Below are 22,812 nucleotides of genomic sequence, written 5' to 3' on the forward strand. Positions count from 1 at the left end.
TTAGATACTGTACATTGATTATTAGATCTTGGGAATAAGAAGAATAACATAGATGTATTTAGATAGCTCATCATATTTGAACAATTAATTCTAGAAACAGATTGATTTGGTGGAAAATCATATTCAGTTGTTATTTGAGCTGGAACAAATAATGGTGTTTTACTATATTTTTCATATATTTCTTTCAATACCGAATCTTTAACATTAAAACCATTAATAACAGATTGGAATAATGTAAAAGTACTTTCTTGAATTGGAACTGTTCCAGTAAACTGAGAATAACTATTTCCACTTGAGAAATAACAAAAACAAGAATAAGTCATTTATCACCAATTTGTGTAAATTCTTTAGACACACCTTTCATCCAATCAGAAGTTGAACATGTAATTTTATCAGATGCTAAATGATTTTCATTAAAATCATCGCATAATATTGCTGGATTAACCTGGCAATAAACAAAATTTTGAGTAATTCGTTGTTTAATACCTAATTCAAATTCATTAAATATAGCATTTGGAAATGAAGTAAATGGTTTTAAATGCAAGAAATTATCTAAAGGAATTATCAATTTCATTTCAGCATCAAATGTTGAATTTCTAAGCAAATTATCAACTTTAACATACATTCCACATACATTATTTTTATGTTCAAAAGCATTTTTCCAAGCTGTATAAACACCAGTTCTAGATTCTTTTTCTTGTTGAGTTCTACACATTCCAGAAATAGTTGTTTCGTATATCATCTTAGTGTTTTCATAATATGTAGTTCCATTTTTCCAATTAATTTTCATACTGTCTAGCCATTGTGTAGAATCTTTTAAACCAATAAATAACATACAAGCATTAGATTCTTTTTCAACACCTGTAGTTGCAGTTTTTGCTTAATATAGAACTAATTTAAGTCTTAATTTAATAGTTGCGCTTAAATAACTCTTATCAATATTAGTAATGTGAAACGATGGATCTGTTATCGCTATTTTAGAATGAGCATTACTATTAAATGGAACCTGTTGTTGATAAGCATTTACAGTAATCATTCTACTATCATGAACACCATCATTAGATGTAATTATTTTTTGTTGTTCATCAAAATATTTTAGAATATCTCCTCTATTAGCATCTTCTAAAACTGAAGGAATTCTTTTATTAGATATTTATTAAGTGAAAAAATCGAATTTTTTAAATATGAAATGAGACAACCAGGATATTATAAAAGTCTTAAAAATTTTGCCAATAAAATTCTTGAAAGAGGTGGTAAAGTATTATAAACATATGGAAACATAATGAATAAAGTTACCAATATATCTAAACCAATAATAAATTCTGTACCAGTTGTTGGGCCTATGATTAGTAATATTACTGATAAAAAGTTTCAAACATATAGTAAATTTGGAGACAGAATGATTGATGTTAGTAAAGGTTCAGATCCTCTTAAAACATTACGTCAATTTGGACATAATGTTCTTAAAAATATATGGGTGACAAAATAAAATGTATATAATATTTTTATTATTTTATCTTAAATGGTAAAAAAGCCTCTATTCTGGCAAAAGATAAAGAAAATTAAGGAATTTATTTCTAAAATAGGAAAAGCAGCTGTATGGATTAATGATAATGTAAGTAAACCTATAAAGCCATATGCTAAAATTTAATATAAGCATATGATACATCTGGTATGGGAAATAAAATGTTAGATTTTAGTAGCGACTTAATTGATCAATACAAAACTAATAAAAAAGTTAATGTCCCAGATACAACTTCTTATTCTAACAAATTCGTTGAACAATTAATGAATACTCAGCGTAGTAATAATGATAAAAAGAGTTTTAAATGGTTCTAATTAAATTCATATTATTTAATTAATATTTTTATCATTAAAAATGAGTGTATATAAATTACAATCTGATATTGCTTAAACATTTGATAATGAATCAGATTTTCTAAAATATTATGATAAAAACAAGAAAACAATCGATGAGATTAAAACCAAATCATTAAATTTAAGATTTAAAATTAATGGATATAGAATAGGTAGAATAGAAGGAAAAATAATATTATATCCAATTAAACTAGAAGATACAATTGATACTAAAAATAATATTGAAGAAAGATTGACTAATCTTGAAAATCTATTTAGAGATTTTATTAAAGCTAATCCACAATTATTTCATTCGTTATAAAATCAAATATAATCTTTTCATATTTTTCGAGTTGGTTATAAAATGATTGAAACTCTTCGAATGAGATATTTGTAGTAATTTAATAATAAATATGATGAAGAATTTGATGTGAAAATGAATTAAATATCCATACTGAAGATAGTATTGATTTTATCTATGCTGGTATACCTCGCCATATCTGTATAGCTATAAAGAATAAACAATTGGTGTGCCTAGTTTTATATAATGATTTAGATAATAAAGAAGATTCATTTTTAAACAATTAACAGCATCATCTAAAACTATAATTGTTTCTATATGTTTATCACTAAATTTATCTAAATATAAACACTCTAGTATAGAATTATCTTTAGGTATTTCTTTTCTCATCATTTTATTTTAAGTTTCTTTAATTTCAAGGAATTTAGGATAAGCTTTTTCAAATTGATCATATGTAAACTTAAGAATTGGAATATTAATTAAAGGCTCATAATGTAATAAAGTTTGATCAAAACCAGTATTATTAACCCAAATAATAAGATGAAAACTATTAGAAACTTTATCTATTTTAATAAGTTCTTTACAAATAGACGTTGTTTTAAAACATCCGGGTTTACCTATTAATAGGTTTATAGATCTATGTTTTACAAAAACTTCTGGATGAATAATATTCATAGTTGTTTCTGATTTATCAGGAGCATATTGATTAATTAATGTATTTACATATTGATTAAGTGACATTTTAAATAAAAATAATAAGCATATTTTTCATATTTATTTAAGGTAATATTTCAATCTCTAAACATTTAATAGTATCACCATCTTTATTAGTATATTCAATAAAATCATTAGTTTTAATTTTAAATAATCTTTTTTCGCCAGCAAGTTTATCTTTTTTAGATTTATTTTTAGATTCTAGAATAAATTTAGATATCTTAGAATTTGCAAAATATTTATTATTATCTTTATCAATAAGTAAAAACGATTTACCAAATTTAGTAATAATTTGTTTAATGCTAAATATTTCATAAGTAGTTAAACGTTCTAATTTATTAATTGGTTGTTGAGTAGTCATCTCTTTTTATGGAATAAAAAAATAAAATTAATTAAATAATTTTTAAATTATTGATAGAACAATCTAAAGGATTTTCATAATTTAATAATTTAACTGTACATATATTCGAAAATTCTGGTAAAAATTGTTGTGCAACTAATCTTCTTAAAGAATGTTTATTAACATGTTTGTTTTCAGATAAATTAACATAAGCATCATATTTTAAACTTGGTCTTAACATAATTTTTATTATTTTATTTTTCTTATTATTTTTAATTTGTCCTAATCTATTTATTGAATATTTTGGATTAATTTTCAAAATTTCAAATTTTTCCAGTGAAGTCATTTTAAAGGGGAAAATAAAATATTGAATTTATATAATTTTAATAATTCTTCAAATGTGTTTCAAAAAGTTCTTAGTATAAATTTCGTTATGTCTTTCATCATAATAGAAATCTTCATTGTAGAAATGATTTAATATATCTTCATTTTCATCAAATTCATGATATTTAATTAATAAGAAAAAATAATCTAAGGCAGATCTATAAATTTTCAATAAATAATGTTTTCTATTAGAATCTTGTTTTATAACATAATTCATAATATCTTTAATATAATGCGAATAGTCATCTTTACTGAAATATAATTTAGAAATATATTTTTAATTAAGTTAATATATTCTATATGAGTTATAGTATTTAAATTTATATATTGATCTTTTTCAGTGCTCATTTTAGGGAAATAAAAAAATATAAATATGATTTCAAATTTTAATAAAAATTGGAACTCTTAATCCTGAATTTTGTGAAAATTCAGATTACGCGCCCCTCGCGATTTTAGTTAAGATTACGCGAAGCTGATGATCCTTTTAGGATCCGTATTAGAAAATGGAGGTCCAGCCTAAATCCACAAAATTTATATATTACTTCCTACTCATTTAGAAAAAAGTGTCTCATTTATACTAATACAAAAAAAAGAATCTGAAAGAATTGGTTGGAATAGAAAATTGTAGCACAGGTATGGTACTGGAATAATTTAATAATTATAAAAATTTAAAATAATTTTTGTTTTTAAAAATTAACAATACTAAGTTTTATAATATAATAATTATATTTTTTTTAAAAAACAAATATGGTTCAAGAGAAAAGTGTAATACTTTTAAAAATAATGTAATTTGTTGTACAGATACAGGAAAAACCAGGGACCAGACTAAATTAAGTTGTTTTATTTTTTGTATAAAGTTTCCATGTTTAAGAAAAACCCCAAAATAATCGGGGTTTTGGAGGATATGTTGGTTTATTTTCAAAAACCAGGGACCAAGTATTAATAAACACACTGTTTTTTAAATAAAATAGAAAAAACTCTAAAATATGAAACTCTTAATTAATCATTCGAAGTTGCCTCTATTGTAGTGTTTGAGGAACAACATTTTGTATTGGATTCGAAACAACACGTTCCCCTGGGAGTGGACATCTCAACTGTTTTAATATATAATACAGTTGGTTAAATCCATGATGTTTCTGTTCATAATTCTTTAGGATTGTTAAACAATTAACTATGTGGGTGTTAATTTTTTTGATGTCGAGCATACTGCAATACGCTTTACATGATGCTTCAAGCAATTCTTCGATTACTTTACATTGACACTTGAAGTACTCCAAAGTTTCTGCCATATTTGCAGTGGTGTAATTTGGTAGATTGTTTTAATTAAATATACTTCTATTGACATGTGCATACAATTGCATATTCAGTTTGGTATACAAATCCTGTATATACTGGAATGTTTCGGCTTTGACATCCAAATTATAAATTGGTCGAAAGACATTTTCAAAGTTAATGTGAGTCGAACCAATCAATGTCCATATGTCCCAATATCCAAGTGTTGGTATGGGTGATGTATTCATTTGTTATTTTAAGTTTTCGAATATGTTTATATATTATTTCTTATTACCACAGTTTCATTTTAAGTTAAGTTGATTTTTGCAAGAAAAAAGGAATAATAGAGCAAAAGAAAATTTTGTTTTAACAAAATTAAAAATAATATTTACTGAAAGAAACTCTATTTTTTTATTATACAGATAGCGGAATTAACAGGGACCACAGGAAAAACCAGGGACTAGACTAATTTTAGCTATTGAATATTAACACTTAACTGGCCGAAAACCAAAATTTTATTAGAATAATTACAATATCAAAAAATGCCTTCTTGAAAAAAGTTGTTAAAAAAACCAAAAACTTTTTCTTGGCCGAAAACCCGAAAATGGCCCAAAACTCAGTCAAAAATAATAAAAATGAGGACTCAATTACCTAAGATTTGTTTTTGAGGTTAAAAATAACAACACAATTTTCAAATTAAAGTCAACCCTCTCTAAAGCGGATATGTGTGGTAATTTTTGTTCTCTTAAGAGCGGTCATTTTAGACAATCAAACATTAATTACCACTCTTTAGAGAAATCGATTTTTGTTTCAGTCTAAAGCTCTTTCTATTGAGAGAACCCGCTCTTCCGAAGTGCCACTCTTAGGAGATTTTATTGTATCTCAGAACCACGTTCAATAGATTTTACTATATTTTTTTATTTATGTTTTGGTTTATGTCATTAAAAATAGATTTTAATAAATTTAAATAAAAATCAAATCAAACCGTTTATTTAGTAATATTTTTAGTTATTAAATTAATATTTTAAAACAATTGTTTGCAAAAGTTTCTAATTTTCCAAACATCATTTTTTATTTGCAAAATTTTAAAAAATATAATATTAGTTTATGTTATTATGACTATACAAAATAATTATTTTATTATGTCTTCATTTTTAGGGTGCGCAACCGTGAGAGTAATTTTTCATTTTTATGAAATCTTTTTTTGTCATTGTAAAAAATAGTGAAATATGTCATTTTATTTTTTTATTCATAAAAATGAGCAAAACATGTAAAATCTGTCTTAATATTGAAACGTGTAAACAACATTTGACAAAAAGTAAATAAACTTTTTATTTGTCCCAAAAGTAGATAAAAAGCAAATAATAATTAAAAACAACATTTTTGATGTTTTGTATTTTTTAAAAGACAAATTAGTACGATTGAAAAAAAATAAGATAACAAAAGAAATTTTTTGTTATATAACTTAATAGATAAAAAAATTGACAGCAAATTATATAATTTGGTATAAACAACACATTGTTTTTTTCATTTCCAAATAAATTATAAAATTCTAAAAATACAACACAAGCAACATAATAATGAAATTAAAATAGGTACTTACAAACATTAAAACGTTGTTTAATAACGCTATATGAACTGTGTTGTCATAAACATGATAGACATAAAAAAGAATGAATTAACAATTGATTTTTAAATAAAATGATACAAGTGATTTGTATTTTATTGTATATAAAGACGACTTTGACATTCTATTCATTTAAGTAATTGAAAAACAAAGACGATAAGTTTTCATTTCAAAAAACCAGGTTGGATATGTAAATAAAAATAATAAAAACAAAGATGATTAATTGTTGAAATGTTTATAAAAAGATTGTTACATCAATCTCTGTATGTTTCAACAACTTACAACCACAAGAGACTATTGTTTTTTGTTTTTGTGGGTATTAATGTGTATATAATTATCAATGAACCAAAAAAATAAACAAGAAAGTTACAGAGATATTTATAATTATTATCAAGTAAAGAAATTTGGTGTTGTTTATTTGCTATCGATAATATTGTATTATGATGTAGATAAAATATAAAATGAAACATGTTTTGTGGTTATCTCTTCAACAATAAAACGTTTATTTATATCATTGAAAACATTTATTAAAAAATAATAATCATGAAAAATGCAAAATAATTGTCAAACAACTTATAATATCATGTGAATGATCAAACTAAATATTTGCATATAAAATATAAAACAAAAGAAACAATGTCATTTAATTGTCTTTTTAACTCAATTGTAATTTTGTTGTAGTTTAACAAGTACTGTTTTACCAAATACTATTTTTACTTAAATTTTGGCTTGTTTTCTTTTGTTTTTAAATGTCAACAATAATGAAAAGTATTGTTGTTGTCATAATATAAAGTGAATATAACAATTATATGAAATTGTTGAAAACATTGAAATGATATCATTTATTCGTGGTGGTAAAAAAGCGCAAATATTGGATTTTTAATTAGAATGCTAAATAATTTTGGCATTAACGTTTTAAAGTAAAAAAGTAATTTATAAAACTAAAATGCATTATTACAAAAATAATATTAATTTTGGTTCATTTTTTTAGCTTTGATTTTTTGGTTGTTATGGCAGATCTTTTTAATAAAATCTCAGATCTCGAGATTTTGAAGATCACGATTAGTTGTAAAAATAAAACAATTAAAGCAAAGTATTTTTTGTGTTAAAAAACGGGCAAACAGCAAATATTTTGTCAACAGTTGCGCACCCTATTCATTTTCTTAATTATTTTTATATGAATTCTATCAAATTTCATTTTGAAAACAAAAGCAAAAGTCAAATATGGTAAAGAATTATTTGAAAAATTATTTTTTAGCTTTAGGCTATTTGAGTGTTAAGCTGATTTTATACAATAAAACGGGCAAATATATAAATAAATGTGTATTTTTTTATTATTTGGGCTTAAAAAAGTTATTTTTCGGGATTAAAAAATTGAATGTGTTTTATAAAGTATGAATGAACAACAGTTTGATGTGAGTTATAATAGTAAGTTTATTATTATTAATTATTGTTTTATTATAAAATATTATTCTTTTGTTCAAACTGTTTAATTTCAACACAACCATTCAATTAAATCGTTCATTCATTTTTTCAAAGAAGTCATTGTAGTCTTCTCTATTCACTTGGTTGATTCAATGAGTCACTTTTCGTTCAACATTAAAAGTGACTCACGCAATAAATGATAATAAAGTAAAGAATAAATAAATTATTAAAACATTAGACATTCAGTAAATAATTAATGATTATTAAACGTATTAAACATCAGAAGATAAATCAATATAAAGAACAAACATTACTTTGGCTCGGCTGGGCATTGACAAATGAGACAACTCTGAATGATTCTTTAAGAGTTTCATATTAGATAGTTTTTTCTATTTTTTTAAAAAACACTGTGTTTATTAATACTTGTTCTTTGGTTTTTGAAAATAAACCAACATATCCTCCAAAACCCCGATTATTTTGGGATTTTTCTTTAACAAGGAAACTTTAAACCAAAAATAAAACAGCTTAATTTAGTCTGGTCCTGGTTTATGATTTGGTTCCTGGTTTTTTTGTATCTGTAGTTGAAAACTGGTGGTTAAAAAATGTTGAATTTGTTCTTGATTTAAATTTTTGATAAAATTGTTTTTGATTCTAAAAATATAAAACTAAAAGGATTAGGTTTGGATTAAGGACAACGTTGTTTGACTGACTCTAATTACTAATATATAATCATTACATAAATAAAATGTTTGAAACAGAAGAAATCAATTATGCTGTACTCTTATAACAATTAAAGAGTCTACATAGCGCCGAGGAGTCATCTTTTATAACCCACATCTTTGCCCCTGGTATTACCAGGTTTTATCCAAACCAAAGTCAAATAGAGGTCCTGTGCTATTCAAATGGCAAGAATTTGTTTTGAGGATCGAATGGAGAGACAATCCGACTCTCTAAGTTCAGAGCTTTTTATTTAAAGCCTTTGGAAACACAGAGTTGGTACTTGCTGGAACGGCGAAGATGCGAGGTGGCAAGGATCGGCTTACTCTTCCTAGTATATTGCCTTTAGGGTTTACCATACCCTATCCAGCCACCGGTATAACTTCCGGTGGGAGATCTCGCTTATCAGAGGCATCAATAGCTACTTTCGACGACTCACACTTTGTGGTGTCTCCCTTATGTAGGGTTGATCTCCTCATAAATAAACTGTTTGAAACAATATAATAAAAATAAAAAAGGGTTTTGCAAACATAAAATTATATTAAAAAACACCAAATAGGACACACCTAACCGATTATAATGCAAAAAAAACAAATTAATTGTCATTATTTTAATTTTTAACATTTTGTTTTATTTTTATATATACCTTTGGGAGTCAATTTTGACAGCCCGAAATAGAACAAAATTTGAAAAAAATATAATTAGCGCAGTTCCGATTAGGACATTTTCCCGATTTTGGTTTTAAGTTTTATGTAATTTTTGTTTGTTGAATAACAAAAAGAACGCTCTAGAGCTGCCACGTCATAACATTTTAAGGATAAATTGCGAGTGAAAAAAAACAGACCAATCAGATTCAATCTAGTCTATAGATAGTAACTATTATCAAAATTATATAATTAAATATATTTTATTATTTTTTTAACAAGTTGTTTTTTTAATTAATAATTTATCAATCAATTAGAAACGTGTTTTATAGTTATAATGTAAAAGTCATTTTTAATATAACAATTGATCGTGTTGATAATCGTTTTATTCAAATATGATATTTAATTTGTGTTATCGTTATAAATTTTGTAATTGATTGTTTATCGTTGATAGCATTGATCAAATGGTAATTTATGTGTGATGATATACGTAAAAGTATCATTCAATAATTGATATCGTTTAAAGATATGTAACAATAATTTAATAACTTATGTTAATGATATATTAAATTTAAATTATTTATAACGTTTTTATTATATTGATACGAGTGTTATTACATTATCATTATGTTTTAAACACGATTTTATACCTATTTGTTCAAGTTATCTTTTGTTTTTAAGCATCTAGTTTATTTTGTTGTTACATCACTACAAAAATTTGTGGAATAATAACTTAAATTATAATAAATAATAATAAATACAACAATTTTTAATAAAAAAAATTATGTAAAACTTAATGTTTTAATGGTTTCAAAGACAGATTTAATAATTTTGATAATAGTTACTATCTATAGACTAGATTGAATCTGATTGGTCTGTTTTTTTTCACTCGCAATTTATCCTTAAAATGTTATGACGTGGCAGCTCTAGAGCGTTCTTTTTGTTATTCAACAAACAAAAATTACATAAAACTTAAAACCAAAATCGGGAAAATGTCCTAATCGGAACTGCGCTAATTATATTTTTTTCAAATTTTGTTCTATTTCGGGCTGTCAAAATTGACTCCCAAAGGTATACTTCTACAACAAAAATCAAAAATAGAAACTTGTTAATAAAATGTATTTTTAGAACACCGAAATGTTAGTTCGTTATTCAACTTCCCAAAAGTGCATGCAGGGTTTTGCATTTTCTTAAAAACAAAGAAAAAAGCTAAAATATGGAAATTTATCATTTTTTTTGTTCTGGAAGTTTTACTTATTTCTTTGATGGGTTTATGGATTTTGAACACTTTATGGACCCACTATACAGAGTTTTGAAAAACTGTTTATAAGGTTTTACTGTTTATTTCTACGCTTTTGTTTTAAAAAACAGTCAAAAAATAAAAAGTGGTAACTTTTCAGTGTGTAAATTTGAAACATCAATAAAATTAAAAAATTACACTAAAATCAAAATAATATTATAATTTACAACATTTTTAGGGTTCCAACTTATAACTCACACACGCATAAGAAAAAACCAATATCTCAGTGGTCTAAGTATTAAAGATATATAGTCCATTAGAAGAAAAATACAGATAAACTCAAAGAAGTGACTGAGAATATCGAAATTTTTATTCGAATTCTTATCTTTCTTGAGTAATAATTCGCTTGTTTCTTGGGTTTGGTTGCTTTTTAGTTTATCCCCGCTTTGATCCCTTTCAATTCTATTTCATACTTAGCTTTAATTGTAGTAGTAGCAGCGCTCGCCAATTTGATTTCTATATCTGTGACCGCAACTCTAAGTCTTTGAGTTTTTTGTTCTTTCCTTTTTAATTTCCTTTTGTAAATCAGCCTTTTGAGTAGTCAATGAGTTTATCGATCCTTCAGCCATTTTTTTTATTCACCAAATTCGTTTTGTTCACCATCACTTCTCTAAGTTTATCTGACTATTTCTTCTTCTGAACTTTAGCTTGTTAAGGTAGTTTTTTTCAAGCTCAAGTTTCTTATTCCATTCAGTCAATTTATCTTGTATATATTATTCGACTGTTTTGAGGTGTTATCGACACGTTCAAATGCCTCCAATTTTGTTTTTAGACATTTCGGTTTTACATGGTTATTACACTCATCTCGTTTAAAGGATTTAAGTCTTTGTCCTCTTCAATTTTTCTAAACCGGCCTTTTAGTCTCTCATAGTCTTAACCTTTTATCGTTCTACCATTTGAACGTTCTTCTCAAGTATTACAACTCTGACAGTGATTAAAGCGATATTTCTCATATATCTGTTTAATGAATTGGGTTTTTCATGGTCTTTCTTCTCTTGATCAAGTTCAGTTCCAACTATCTTGAGCTTCTCTTGTTATTTCTGTTTCAATATAATTATTTCATCATTGGAAGAGTCAAGTTGCTTCTATAACATGTCGAATTTTTCATTTAAAACATTGATTATTAAAGTTCGGGTTTGCTCATATTGTTTTTTACAACTTGTCGTTCCAGCGTAAATTTCTTTGTTAAAAGTAGCCTTTCTTTTAAAGTATTTTTCAATTTGGAATTAATAACTTATTTAGCTTTGGTAATATTATCATCTTTCAATTGAGTAATTGTTTATCCTAAACATCGCAAATATCCCCCCAAATCACTTCAACATCGTCGAATGTTGCGGGCGCAGAAGCCAAAGGAACCCCCACAATTGAACAAACGGTAGTCAACATTCGACAATACTTGGACGCACTTTGGAGAAGTCTCAATATTATTTCTCTTCTATATTATGGTTTTTAGTTGAATTATAATATAATTATAACACTTTTTGTCATTACTTTTTTATTATCAAAATAAATAAATAAATTATTTCCTAAAAGATTAAGTATAAGAAATAAAGTATATAAAATAAACCATTATATAATTACAAAGTTGTTAATTTAATTAATAAATTTTTTAAATTTAAATACTAATAACACTTAAAAAAACACTTGAAGTTAAAGGTGTATTCAAATATTCATTTAATTTTTCGGGAATTGACCACTTATTTTTTTATTATTTTAAATATAGTAAAACAAACTATATTATTAAATCATCAAAATGATCTAATAACTTATCAAGTTCTGAGAAATAAAAAAATAAAAACAAGCTTTTATATTGAAATAATTTGTCATTGATTCACTGCTTCTTATTAAACCTTTGTTGTTCTGTTTTATTTTTCGAAATCATTGAAGAGATTTGTTAACACTACTTTTTAAACTCGATGTGTTTTACCAAAATCAGTCGATTAAATTGCAGTTTATGTTAATATTATTTACTGAAAATATCTACTTTTAAAACCAGATAAACTTGAGTTACAGATCAGTTTTCCACCCATATGTGGATAGCATGTAATAATGCTGTTGAATATTTATAACACGTACTTTGTTAAATTTTTTTTATTTGTTAAATAAATAATATAGTATCTATTAGTTTTCAAACTAAAAATCAAACTAATAATAAAAAACTCATTAAAAATAAAAAATAAATTTGATGGTCAATGAGAAAAATGGGTTTGTTTGGGAGTACTTTTGCCTTTAGTGGATTCACAGAACGATGATGTAAAAAATGGTGTTGCGATGTATTTATGATGTCGCTTTCAATATGAACGACGCATTTATCACACAAATTACACTTAGTTTATTTTATAATTCAAGAGAAAAAGAGGATGTAACAAAACACAAATTGTTTAACTTATTTTCGTACTATTGTGTGTATTCGCGACAAAATCACGAACACTGCGAGAAATATTTTTACGTTATCATGACAAAGTTTGCATTTTTTAAAGCGACTTTGGATAAGAAAAGATTTAGCCGATGGCGTATATGTGTTAAAAATTGAAGAAAATAACAACAAATCAACGTAGATTTTCAAAGCGACTATTCTCCGGTTTGTTTTTGAGAAGGGTTGTTTATCTATAATGCTTTTTGATGACCGTTATGTGGTCTTTTTGATATTTAAACTCAAATTGTGAATTGCTTAGTAATGAGACTTATAATTAGAAAGCAATAAACAATTATGTTAGTTAAATATTTGTTTGTTTATCGGGTTTTTTCGTGTGTATTACAATACACATTTTCCTTCTTTTTTGAATGAGTGAAATTATATTTCAAAACGTAATTTTTTTTTAAAACATTTTAATCAAGAACATTTTTTCAAAGAAAAAAACTATGTTTTTTAAGTGTTAATGGATAAAGCATTTCTTTTTTATAATGAAAATCTTTCAAGAATTTTTTGAGAATCATTTGAATGATAAATTCTTTGTTGATTTTGGATATTTAATAATAAAAATCGAAAAAGAGTAGAAAAAACGAATTTTTGATAATTTGGAAATATTTCCCAATTAAATCCGACAAATTATACAGAGAATATCGATTAATAAATGAACAAGGTTTTATATATTATCTCTTGTTTTGTTGTAAAATGTTTGGAACTGAATTTACAAAAAAATAATAAAAACAATTTTTGTTTATTTGTATATAGAGTTGGTGGAAAAAAGTCTGGCTCGATAAGAATAACTATATTTTATTATAAACAATTATTTATTATTAGTTTCTATTTTTATTACTATTTAATTTCATATAACTATCGAGCCAAACAAATAATTCAATTTAAAAATCGAGACGTTTCTATTTGGGAACGAATCCCGAAATTGTACACAATACTAATGTAAGTTACAACCATAATTATTTTCATTTGGTTAGACACGTTGACTTCTTATTAAGATTGACTCAATTCACGCATAGATTGAATTATTGGCAAGCATCTTAAATAAACGCTGTGTTTTGTTAAACAACTCAATGATGTTTGAAAGTTCAAATTAGTTGCAATCAATCCATTGTTTCAAAATGCTGAATTTTAGTTTTTGATTGTTAAATTGTGTTGCATCGACTATATAAACAATTGAATGATATGTTTTATACTTTTATAATTGCGTTTTATATGTTTGCTAAACCTTTATTTTTAATTCCAAAAACAAACATTGAGTGGTTGCTATCGACTTTGTATCGTATTGACATAAACATGAAAATAAAATCTCATTTTTCTATTCGAAGTGCTAATTATTTGACCTGAATAAAAAATTTTCGAACAAAAATTTGGTTTTAATTTCCATTGTTTGGTTTTGTAAGTATTTTTATTTTTTTATTTTTTGTTTTTTAGGAGTTTTAATTTGTTTTTGAAATAATACAAAATGTTTTCAATATTATAGCAACAAATATTATAATTTACTATAATTTGCAAACGAGCCAAACTTTTTTATCGAGCCGGACTTTTTTCCACCAACTCTAATAAACTGTTTTTCAAAACTCTGTACTGGGATGCCCCGATTTTTTAGACAAATAATTTCTAAATAATTTTTCCTTTGCTTAACCCTCATTTTTTGTTATAAATATTTACTCGAAAAAAACAAGATAACTAACTTGAATTTTTTAAATTTTACTTGACAAATAAATCTTGCACCAAAAATTTACTTGAAAAATATAAAAAACAAACTTGGGATTAAAAATATGATTACCATAACACAAATTTTGCCAAAAACGTAAACACAACTTTATAATTAAATGCCCATGTTTACAGAATCACCAAGTCGTGTTTCGAATAAAAATGAAAAGTAATAATGAGTAAAACAAGCATTGAGAGAAGATTAATAGGTTAAGATGATTCAATTGAAAAGTTTTTTTTTAATTTTTGAACTGTTTATTTTATTTAAGACTCTTTTGATTAATAACCTTGATTGTTTAAATGTTTGTTTTATGTTATCGATAACTTTTTTAATTGTTAAAATAAACAAAAACTTATTATTAATTTAAGTGTTGTATCATTTGATGCAATAGTGTCCTTCATCACATCATTTGTTTATTGTTATATTATTGTTTATTTTGTGTTTGTTAGAAATATGTTGTTTTACTCACGTTTAGTTACAAAATAAACCACTGACCAAATAACGAACCTGGAAAATCGGGGAAGATTTACCCAATATTTGGGTGATTTCCCAATTTTTTGTTCAATAATTGAAATTGTATTGATTTTTAAGGGTTTTAAACTATGTAACGTTGTTGGTTCAACAAATAGGAAAATAAAAAATAAAACAAATAAAAAATAGTAAATAACGGGAAACTAGGACAAAGGGTTTATATAAATTTTGGAAACGGTACAGAGTTTTGGAAAATAGTTTACAATGAATTTATTAACATAATCGAATTATTAGCTAAAAACAACAACTTCATATTGATTTACATTTTTTAAAAAACATTTTAATAATTAGCAATAATAATTCTTTTAATTTACAATTAAGAAAATAATAAATCGAAATAAATTATTACAAGATAGAATGCATTTTATTCGAATTGGTAAACAACGTTTTGAATACACTTCATTATTTTTAATCATTGTAAAAAAATTATACAATTGCTTTCATTGTTTTTATAATAAATCGAAAAATCTTTTTTCCAAAACTGAATTATTATCTTTTGATATGTTGTTTTTTGCCCTTTTATTTATACAATCGTTGAGTTTTGTGATTGGTCCAACGCCGAATGACCTAACACATGAAGAAGCCATAATGAATAAAGTCTCTTCAATTAAAACAATTGATTACACACATGTTAATTTAACTGTAACCAAGTCTTGTTGCTCTGACAAAACTTATACATACAAATCATCAACATCAACACCCGTATCAACTGATTTTTATTTCGAAAAAGGAGTCGTTCTAGAAAAATTGTTCATTCAAACAAAAAATACACAAGAAAGATTTCACATCAATGACACAAACATGCCAAATGAACTTTCTGTTATTTTAGGTTGTGATAGTAGTGAGTGTAGAAAATCTACAAACAATTTGTATCGTCCTGTTGTAGAACCGGTAAATCAAGGAATAGCACTTTATTCTTATGGAAATGGGAGATGGTGGGTTTTAAAACACCCCAACGAACTCTTTTTATTTGTAAACGGCACAGAAGCGTCTGACATTTCATTTGATTTTAGCAATGCCACTTCAGAAATGAAGTACTATGTCGATTTAACTAGATATGCTGCCACTGGCCATTTTAATAAGATTGAAATGTACAACAAAGACTCACTTCCCAATTTGAATATATTACCAGTTTGTAGAGTCAGTGTCACGATGGCAAGATATGTCTTGACAACACAGTCGATTATAAATCAAGATTGTACTTGTACTTCTAAAGACAATAGTGTCAACATCAATTTCCAAACAAAATTCAATTATCCGGACTGTAACTACAACAGCTCTCTTTTTGATCTCAATTTAAATACGACCAACAATGTTATACAACGTGAAAAAAAATACGACTTTGGACTTTCAATGTGGAATTCGTTGATTCTATTAGAAAACGTTTTATACATTTTTAACTCAACAAACAATCAAATATTGACATTAAACGAATTCAAAATGTCGAGTGGATTTTCAGTGTATTTTGATGTGGAAACGGTCATCAAAAGTTTGAAAATAACTTCAAGAGGAAATTTTACGTTCAACAAACCATTGAAAATAGTAACTTTTACTATCAATGATAACATAAAGGATCAAATTCTCTTTTTCATTAATTCAACTTATGATAATGATATTCAAACACCACTTACAAATTGTGGAAATCGAGTCATTCACAAAGATTATTTAAACACACTTTGTGACTGTGAATACAACGAAAATGGAACTTTCACTTTTCAGGGTGAATTTATGGCCGACTGCACAAAAAACCTACGCACAAAATTGAACTTAATAATTGGACAAAACAACTATATAATACAAAACAATGAAAACTGGGGAAATTTTAGTTGTTCTAATGAAGCGATGATATCTTCTACAAGCAACAATATATATATCAATTCAAATCATTGCCTATTCACTGAAATTGTTTATTTAGAAGCAAATGTTATATGTAAAATTTTATATGTTTACAATAAGACCAGAATTATAGTTGACAACTTCACTCCAAATAAATATTATTTGTCAATTGGAGATATATATTTTGTCGAAGAAATTTTTGGGATAAATCAAAATGGAATCATTCAAATCAGAGGAGGCCAATTGCTTTCATATTATTCGAATCAAAAAATTTCATTGAATTTTTTTGTAAGTAGAAGTACAACAAAATGCGTTGACTTTGTCTCGTCTTCCACACCACTGAATGATTTTTTATTTGAAGTTACTTCAACAAAAATATTATTAGGAAGTAAATTGTATCGTATTTGTTATGGAGGGGATAACTATTTTGATTACACAATTCAATGCAATTTAACAGGAAGTATTTATTCATCATTCCAAAGTTACCAAGATGAGGTGTTGCATTGTCCTATTAATAACATGAATACAACTGTTATAGTGTCAACCAATGTAGTTGATTTGAATGAGTCGTTTTCTGGTACTTTTGATCAACAAGAAACGGTAACAAAGTTCAATTTTGAAATTACATCGAATTATAACTTCAACGACTCGACAAAAACCGTTTTATTCGTTCAAAACGAATCTGTGGGAGGAAACACTTTGAACATCCAAACGAGTTCGGAAAAGCTGTTGCTTGGGAATAAATACAAATTTGCAAATACAATAAATTCAAATAACTTTAAAAATGGCAATAAATACCTTTCTATTGAGTACAACTCGTCTAATAAGTGCAATTCGTTATTAATAACTAATTTAAATTCAAAGTGCTTACACTGTGATATATCAACTGTTTTAGACAACGGAGAATGTCTTGATTTCAGTAACAAATGTGTCTCTCGACAACGGAATAATACAACCACATATTGTGAAGAGTGTGAAAGTGGGTTTGAACCTTACAAAGAAAAATGCAATAAATGTCCTGATGACTGTCTTCGATGTTTCAACTCGAATTGTTTGCTTTGCGAAGTAAATTATCAAATTAACTCAACGTTTGTATGCTCAGAAGTCGAAAATAAAGATACCACAATATTGTTCTATAATATATCACGTGTTTACAAATGTAAAGAAGGGTATTATAATACAAACAGTGATTGTACAAGTGTGCCCACAAAATGTGTATCTTACTCACAAGAAACCAAATGCAAAATTTGCAAATCAAATGAAATTTTGAATGCAGAAGAGACTTGTTCGACACTAAGTGGAGTTATAACAACAAACAACAAAGTTCCACTAATTTGTAAACCCTCGTATTATTTATTTAACAACACGTGTAAACTGTGTAATGAGACGTTTGGTGATTTGTGTCAAAAATGCACAATAAACAGTTGTGTATCTTGTGGGTTAACAGGTGTTGTTAATTCTGGTGGATCATGTGAATCAATTGGTTCCAGTGAGTGTACAGAAAGTAATAACACGTATTGTAGTGGCTGTTCAGACAAATCCGATTTCATCAAAGATGATGTTTGCATTCAAAATATCAACAATTGTGATGTTACAAATCTGAATGGCAAATGTGTGAACTGTGTGAATGGGTTTTATTTTGATTATAATACACAAACGTGTGTGTTAACACCACAAACAGTGAACGATTGTGAAATTTTTAATCTTGAAGATGATCGTTGCGTTCGGTGCAAATCGACATTTTATCTCACTGAGAATCACACATGTTTGAACTGTTCTGAAGATTGTTTAACGTGTACTTCCAGTACAAATTGCATATTATGTAACAGTAGTTTGATAGTCAAAAATGGGTTCTGTGTTTCGGGATCCAATGTATCAGACAACTGCAGCAAAGTGGTGACAGGCACTTCGATATGTGCTCTCTGTGTTTCAAAAACGTTTAGAAATGAAGATGGAAAGTGCGAAAATTGCTTGGAGAATTGTTTAGAATGTCACGGTACCAAAACATGTACCTTATGTGAGTCGAACCACTTTTTACTCACAAATTCAAGTGCTTGTATTTCGTACGACAATTTGATAAATTGTGAAGACAAAAGTGTTCGTGGGTGTTTAAAGTGTTCCTCTGGCTATTTCGTCGAAAATCAATTTTGTTCTTCTTGTGACTCCAAAACGACAAATTGTGAAACTTGCAATTCTGTTGGGAAGTGCACGTCGTGTAAAAACGACTTTATTCTTAATGAATCATCTGAATGTGTATCAAAGAGTCAAGTGGATAAATGCGTTGAAGTCTCAAATTCAAAATGTACCAAATGTACTTTTTGGCATGTTCCAGACAACACAAAGACGAAATGTATAACCCAAGCCGTATGGTGGGTCATTCTTTTATGTGTTCTGTTTGTTATATTCATTTTCATTATAATCATTGCATCGTCCATCTTCATTTTCATTGCAATTTTGAACCACCGCAAGACGGAAAAATTGCGAGAGAAGTATTGTTTATTTGATATGAAGAAGACAAACATTGAATTTGTCAAAACCGAAATAGCTGATATTGTTGTCAACAAGACATGTATTGAATTCTGTGGAGCGACAGATGAAACAAGTAAAATACCAGTTGCCACTGAAAGCCGTGAGTTGATTTGTGTTGGAAATGTCGGTAGAAATGTCATCAAAGTTCAATTCAGTCTGAAAGATAATTGCACAAAATACTCAATTCGAACTGAACCCAAAATCATGACTATTCCAAAAGGAAAAGCAATTGAATTTGAAGTTTTCTTAACACCAAATTACTCATGTAATATTGAAGACAAAATCGTGTTAATCTCTGCTAATTTAAAGAAGGGAGAAACTTCCCAACTTTACATAGAAACAAAAGCTGAGACGGAGATGTCGACTCGATTAGACCCAGACGAGCTGATTGAAGAGAAACAACTTGGTGAAGGCTCGTTTGGTGTTGTTTACAAAGGGAAATTCCGAGGGAACGAAGTTGCTATAAAGAAGATGAAAGAGTTTGGAAATGACAAAACAAAAGTTGACGAGTTTGAGAAGGAAGTCTCGATGCTAGACAAGTTCAGAAGTGACTATGTTGTCCACTTCTATGGCGCTGTATTTATACCAAATAAGATATGTATGGTCACTGAATATGCACAATTTGGAAGTTTAAACGACTTAATGAAACACAAAAAGGCGGAAGAAGTTGTTTTAAGTGTACGTGTTAAAATCATATACGACGCAGCTAAGGGGTTGGAGTATTTACACAACAATGGCATTTTACACAGAGACATCAAACCAGACAATTTCTTGGTATTTTCATTAGAAAAAGAAATTGATGTGAATGCTAAATTGACTGACTTTGGGTCATCGCGAAATGTGAATATGATGATGACTAACATGACTTTCACGAAGGGAATCGGAACACCAAAATACATGGCGCCCGAAGTACTTAATAAAGAATTATACAAGAAAAGTGCTGATGTTTATTCGTTTGCAATCACGATGTACGAGTGCTTTGGGTGGGGCAATGCATTTCCAAAAGAACATTTTTCATATCCATGGAAAATTGCGGATTTTATATCTGCTGGTAGTCGCCCATCACAGTATGGGGATATCACAGACGAAGAATATCTTATTATTGTGAAATGTTGGGGACAAATTCCCAGTGAAAGAATACAGATGGGGAAAGTGGTCGATTTGTTAAAAGAGTTGATTTAAATATTTTCTAAATCAGTTATTTAAGTTGTTAGTTTTAAATAATAAATTATAAAGTCTGTTTTCTATTTAATGATATTCTAAAAATATAACAAAGAAAAGAACTAGACCAAAAATATTAAACTATAATTTACTATACTCAATATCGCTCATTAAAAACTATTAATTATTAATAAATTTGTCATTAATTAAAATTAATGTTAAACAAATTTTGAGCATTGAATTTTTTCCAAATCACTTGTTGTCGTTTTCAATTTGACCCAAATGATAATTTGACATGTCTATTTTATCTAATATGACATTTTATTTATTTTGAATAACCTGGTTGACATAATTTATTTCGTCGTATTCACATTTCAAGACCAACAGATTCTTCGTTTTGGCTTTATAAATTTTTCAGTTATTTAGCCATTTTATTTTTTATTATTTTTAGCACACTTTAAAAAAAAAGAACAAAAAAATAAAATACAAACCATTTTTTAGAAAAACCACTTTATTTTTATTATAAATTATAATACTGTTATTATAAATAATAGTAAAAATACAATATCGTTAAATAGAAAACAGACTTTAATATTTATTTTTAATCACGTTAATAAAATGAAAAATAATTAACTGTATTATAGCTTTAAATATGGTTATAAAAACAAATTCAAATGTATTAAATTGTTTTAGTGTATTGGTCACAATTAAACAATAAAAAATGTTATTTTAAACTTTCAAAAAGTGGAATTTTTATAAGTATTTTTTTTGGCAAATCAAAATTTAAAACAACTTGATATTACTATTGTTGTTGGTTTTTGTCTTAACACTTAATTGGCAAAAAAGACATATTTTTGTCCGCCTTTTTGATTTTTTCTTATAGAACTTTAAATGATCTTTTAATTTACAACATAAACTATATTTACTATAATTGAACTATAAAAAAATAATATTAAGGTATTAAATAATTTTATAATATTTTTAATAGTGGTAATAAAAAACCTTCAATTATAAAAAAATACATTTTCATAATAAATGTAAAAGACAAAGTCCACGACAACATGAATGAACTCTCTGACGCTGCTAAAGCCATTTTACGGCTTAATGACACGTTCGATGACATGTCGAATGGTATTGATTTGCAGAAAGTTTTGGGTAAAAAAGAAAAATAATTTGTGGTTGAAGCGAAACAAAGAATATTTAACAATCTGAGTCATGATTTTAAAACAACAGTAAAGAAAGCCTTAGTTTAATGTGGCTTAACGGACTCAACAGGTTTCACAATTTGAAATAATGACGATTTGTGGGAATAATTATTTAAAGGGGAGAATGCAACAAATGCAGCAAATTTCAGGATTATTTGAACGTGTAAAATCGGGCGGACAAAAAGGTGTCCGTTCCGACTTCAACCGCCATTCAATTTTTTAAGCTAAGACTAGTTTAATTTTATAGGTTTTTTACTATTTTATTTAAATTTTTATAAAACATTATATTTTCGAATACTTTTGTTATTCTTAAACATCATTTCCCAAAAACGCATTTTGTATACCTTTTTAGTGTTAAAACGCCAACTCTTTAAATTGGACTTTTCTTATCATTCAATTTTTTATCTAAAAAAAGTTGTTTTTTTTAATTGTTTAAAATCAGATAATAACAACCTTATTTCTTTCAATATTGTGTGTTTTTATAACAATCATATGTATATTTTCGATCAATGGAAAAATTTATAATAATATGCATTTATAACACAAATTATTTAATAACATAATAATCAAAAAACTAATAATTATAAATTCACATTATAACATGTTTGTATTTTGTGAAGTGTACATTTAAACTTATTGGTTTAAAAGTTGAAGTGGGTTTTTATCATTTAAAAACAATCCAAACTTTCAGTTATATTTTAAAAAGTTGATATATTAAAAAATATCGAACGGATAAAATTTAATATTATTCAGTTAGTTAGGTCTATTTTCAAAAGTACCTTTTTGTATTTTTTTTGTTTGAACAACAATAAGTATTTTACAATTTAAAACTT

At 26.5% G+C, this 22,812-nt stretch overlaps 1 protein-coding gene across 1 annotated transcript; it reads left to right on the plus strand.

Moving 5' to 3' along the window:
* Nucleotides 1–15,605: 15,605 nt before the first annotated feature.
* Nucleotides 15,606–20,958, plus strand: EIN_418040 (protein serine/threonine kinase, putative; the record flags this gene model as incomplete). Its single annotated transcript, XM_004254678.1, has 2 exons — nucleotides 15,606–20,785; nucleotides 20,895–20,958. 2 exons carry the CDS (start codon nucleotides 15,606–15,608, stop codon nucleotides 20,956–20,958), a joined length of 5,244 nt encoding a protein of 1,747 aa, XP_004254726.1.
* Between the last annotated feature and the right edge of the window lie 1,854 nt (nucleotides 20,959–22,812).

This window comes from Entamoeba invadens (genome assembly GCF_000330505.1).
Source record: "Entamoeba invadens IP1 unplaced genomic scaffold scaff_1105074724939, whole genome shotgun sequence".
In the NCBI taxonomy this organism is placed as follows: Eukaryota; Evosea; order Mastigamoebida; family Endamoebidae; genus Entamoeba; species Entamoeba invadens.